Source organism: Theobroma umbraticum, unplaced genomic scaffold (genome assembly GCF_002168275.2).
Source record: "Theobroma umbraticum cultivar Fairchild unplaced genomic scaffold, ASM216827v3 scaffold_56.0, whole genome shotgun sequence".
Taxonomy (NCBI): Eukaryota; Viridiplantae; Streptophyta; class Magnoliopsida; order Malvales; family Malvaceae; genus Theobroma; species Theobroma umbraticum.
In genome coordinates, this window is record NW_018397256.1 from 6,667,389 (window position 1) to 6,671,408 (window position 4,020).

At 33.2% G+C, this 4,020-nt stretch overlaps 1 protein-coding gene across 2 annotated transcripts; it reads left to right on the forward strand.

Moving 5' to 3' along the window:
* The first annotated feature begins 405 nt into the window (after nt 1-405).
* On the forward strand, nt 406-3,367 carry LOC110411061 (putative 2-oxoglutarate-dependent dioxygenase AOP1). Of its 2 annotated transcripts, XM_089782717.1 has the most exons (5): nt 406-541; nt 669-836; nt 923-1,027; nt 1,148-1,469; nt 2,854-3,367. In XM_089782717.1, exons 2-5 carry the CDS (start codon nt 793-795, stop codon nt 3,118-3,120), a joined length of 738 nt encoding a protein of 245 aa, XP_089638843.1. In that variant the 5' UTR covers nt 406-541; nt 669-792; the 3' UTR covers nt 3,121-3,367. The 2 variants fall into 2 exon arrangements, with proteins under 2 accessions (XP_089638843.1, XP_021276746.1); XM_021421071.1 differs by having other exon boundaries at nt 474-1,027.
* Nucleotides 3,368-4,020: the final 653 nt, after the last annotated feature.

Below are 4,020 nucleotides of genomic sequence, written 5' to 3' on the forward strand. Positions count from 1 at the left end.
GCTAGATGCCATAGCAAAAACTATGAACTTTTATGTTTACAATAATGAAAAAGATAGAAATAAAGTAAAAGATTATATCCCAGATTTGGGAATGTCGAGGACGCAAAACTAACACTTGAGCATTACCTTATAAGTGCTCATTCAAAACATATCCAAACATTAGCACCAAGTCAGTCGAGAAAAGACCCACAGCAATTACCCAACCTGCACCTCACATTCACACGCAGCTCTGCTATATCCATAAGGTGACTTCATCGCAACAAATATGAGCCAGCTCAACTCCTATTTCCCACACGTCACTTTCATTCTCATCCGATCAATGTGAATGACATACAAACGGACAAAATGAATTTCTAAACAAACTCAAACTCTCGCATTTCAAATGGGACTCTAAATTTGTCTATACTACACACTCAGATTTTTACCAATATATATATATATATATATATATGATTCTGCTTTAGATGCTTTTATTGAAGTTCATAGGTGCTAGTTTGGTGGCATCTGCTTGTCGCCTTTAGAAACAGTGCCATATAAAAGAGTTAAGCCCTTCTGGCCGTGAGGCGACAACGAGAAACCAAGACCATTGTTACATATACAAGCTAATTTAGTCTAAGAAATTAATATTGTTAGAGTTAATGAAAATGGGTTCCGTTGCTGAATTTCAGATTCCAGTTATTGAGTTACCGGCCGCGGATTCACCGGATTTGGAGCGAGGAACTGAAGGGTGGCAACGTTTGTGCAGAAGGGTACGAGAGGCTTGTGAGAATTACGGTTGTTTCCAAGTGGTGTATGAAAGGATACCAAGGAAACTCCGGGAGGAGACGTTTTCCTTGGTAAGGGAACTTGTTGAAGTCCCGCTGGAGAGAAAGCAGAAAAATGTTAATCCAAAGCCTTACCATAGCTACTTTGGACCATGCAGCCAGGTTTCTCTGTACGAGGGCTTCGGAATTGAAGATGCCTCCAACTATGATTCGGTTAAAAGCTTTGCTCAAGTTATGTGGCCTGATGGCCACCATCACTTTTGGTAATTTTATATCGAAGCTCATCCATCAGATACTCGAATTAGACTTAGAGTAGTTACAAATTTGAAGGAATTCTAAGTAGTTTTGTACTCTTAATTAACGTGTTCATTCCTTTTGAGCAGCCAAACTGTGAACTCTATGGCCAAGCAATTGGAGGAGCTGAACCATATAATCTGGTTGATGATTATTGATAGTTATGAGCTGGGAGAGAAATGGGAGTCATTGATCATGAGATGTTACATGCTGCTGCGAATGATGAAATACATGGCCCCTCCATCCGGGGACTATGTGAAAGGGCTCTACGCTCATACTGATAAACCGGCCAGCGCAATCGTTTGTGAGGATCAAATTTCAGGACTGGAAATTGAAATTAAGGACGGAGAGTGGACCAAGGTGTTTCCGTCTCCTCGTTCCTTTGTCTTTCTTGTTGGAGATCCTCTCATGGTATGCTCAATAATCTGGGTTAACTGACCTTGACTTATGTTATCTACTCCTTTGTACCAAGAATCCAGTTACAAATGCTTTTAATTTTTGTCGAAAGGCAGTAAACCACAAGATTTACACAGTTCCTCTGTCTTCCTAGTTACTTGCTTCCTGGACCCGTGGAAATAGCGAGAAGCCGACATCCTTACCAGGGGTAGCAGGCCACCTTTGGGCCTTGTTTGGCCCTTTATCATTTCTTTCCCTCAAAACTTTGTTAGGTTTTATGACTAGGCTAACGTTATTAATGGGAATCCCAGGAAGCAGGGATATGATAAAGCCATAACTTATTAGGTATCCAAGAATTTGGTCCTAACATAATTAAAGTATAAATTATTTAATAACGAAATTATAAATCAAAATTTTTCAAAAAGTGTTAATACGTAATAATAACTATTTAATAATTTTTTTAACACTCTCACTTTATCCTTTAATAATTTATAAAATTATGCAGAGAATGATTTTTTTTTATATTCATCCTTTTAGATGATCTAATTTTTCTCTTGTTTCATTTGTTTTTTTATTTTTAATTAAAAAATAAATTATTTTATTTATTTTTTCATTTTAAAACTTATGATTTTGTTTAATAAAGTTAAGCCTTTTATATTTATTTTCTTAAATAAATAAAAATACTATGAAACAGCTTTTACATCCTATAACACTTCTTCATGATAGTTGCCACAATGCAATTTTAAATTCCCTTTATAGTACTTTTAAAATCGTTCTATTGGAACAACACTTCTTAAAGAAGTTCTAAACTGAACCAAATAAGCACCATAAGCAGGATCTAGCTAGACATTTAGCAGGGATGACAATGGGTATTATGTAAACGGGTATCCAACACTATCTGATCAATTTAAGTAGGATTAGGATATTTTGTAAATGGGTTCGGATAAAATATGAATAGTAATCCTAAATTATATGTTATCTGAACTTAATTATTGATGATTATTTTTAATATTATTTTTAATTTTTATATTGTTGTTAATGTACGTATTACTTATAATAGACAAAATATTTGTTTTAATTTATAAATGATCTAAATATGAAGTTTACTTTGAATTTATTTATTCATTTTTGAGTAATTAAATATAAATATGATTAAATTTTATTTTTTTATTATTGAATTTGGATTGGATCAATTTCGTAGCGGGTGTCCACATCAATTTTAAACTAAATGAACGAGTTTGATTTTCAATTACATATCGATATACGAGTCTAGCTAGAAAGTTGGTTTCTTTAACCTTTGGGAAAATGTAAACCAAAATCTTACCTAATTATTGAATATTAAACTAAAAATAGAGATTGGGAGACTGATATATTAAACATTACAAACCTTGAAATGAAGGCATGGAGTAATGGCAGAATGAAAGCGGCGAAGCATAGAGTGATGATGAGTGGAGACAGAGACCGGTATTCACTGGGAGCCTTTGCAGTTCCAGTGGAGGGTACGATAATCAAGGCACCAAAAGAGCTTGTAAGTGAGGAACATCCTCAAGTTTTCAAGGAGTTTGAGTTCACGGACTTCCTCTTTTATGCCAGCTCTGAGGAAGCAAAGAAAATAGACTCCGCCGAGCAGATCTACGCATATGCTTCTCAACTGAGGAATTACTAATGCATGGAGTTCAAGACCATGGCAAATCGGCAATGCAAAAGTACTGAAGCAAAGGATGATATGATATGTTTGTATTAACTGTGCAGATGTCAATGTATTTTATGTGATTAATTCGTTTTCCCTCTTTCTTTTCTCTTTTAAAAATAATTATATATGATGTATCAATTGTTTTAGGATGTACGACTTATGCGTGTAAATTGTATTTTAGTTTTAAAACCCTATTAAGAGAATCAGATTCGAAGTTGAATATTGATGTGTATACTATCTTAATTTTAAGGATTTACAGTACCCTTATCACAATTTTAGTGAAACTTTTTGGTATGAGCCTGATAGGCATTTATATGAGTTTGTTGCAAACTTTTTGGTGACAGGGAAACTAGAGAAGGGTTTAAATTCCTCCTTTACTTAGACCAGTAATCTTATTAACTCCTTCTACAAGATCATTTCCAAACTACATGCCAACTGGTTGCCAAAGGTGATTCATGTTGTGATTAGTGATAACAAGATCATTTTTGGTAGGATGTATGACTTTTGGACACTCATAAGTGTTACATATGTTAGGCTTTTTTTTTGTGGCTTATGATGAGGACACTAAAGTGGTAGAAGTTGATAATTCTATTTTATAAAATTATTTTAATCTAATTTTGTTATTAAATATTAGTTAAGTCCTTAATTTTTAATTATAATTTAGTTATTTTTTTATTATTTTTATAATTAGTTTATTTTTATGTGAGTTATTTAAAATTTATGTTTATTTCTTTTAATTTAGTTATTATTTATTAATTTTTATATTTTTGTAAGATTTAAAGGAACTGTGCTCAATTTTGAAAAGTAAAGTATTGAATGACCTAAAAGTCTATTCGCATATGTTTCAGTATTTTAACCATAACTCGTGCTATA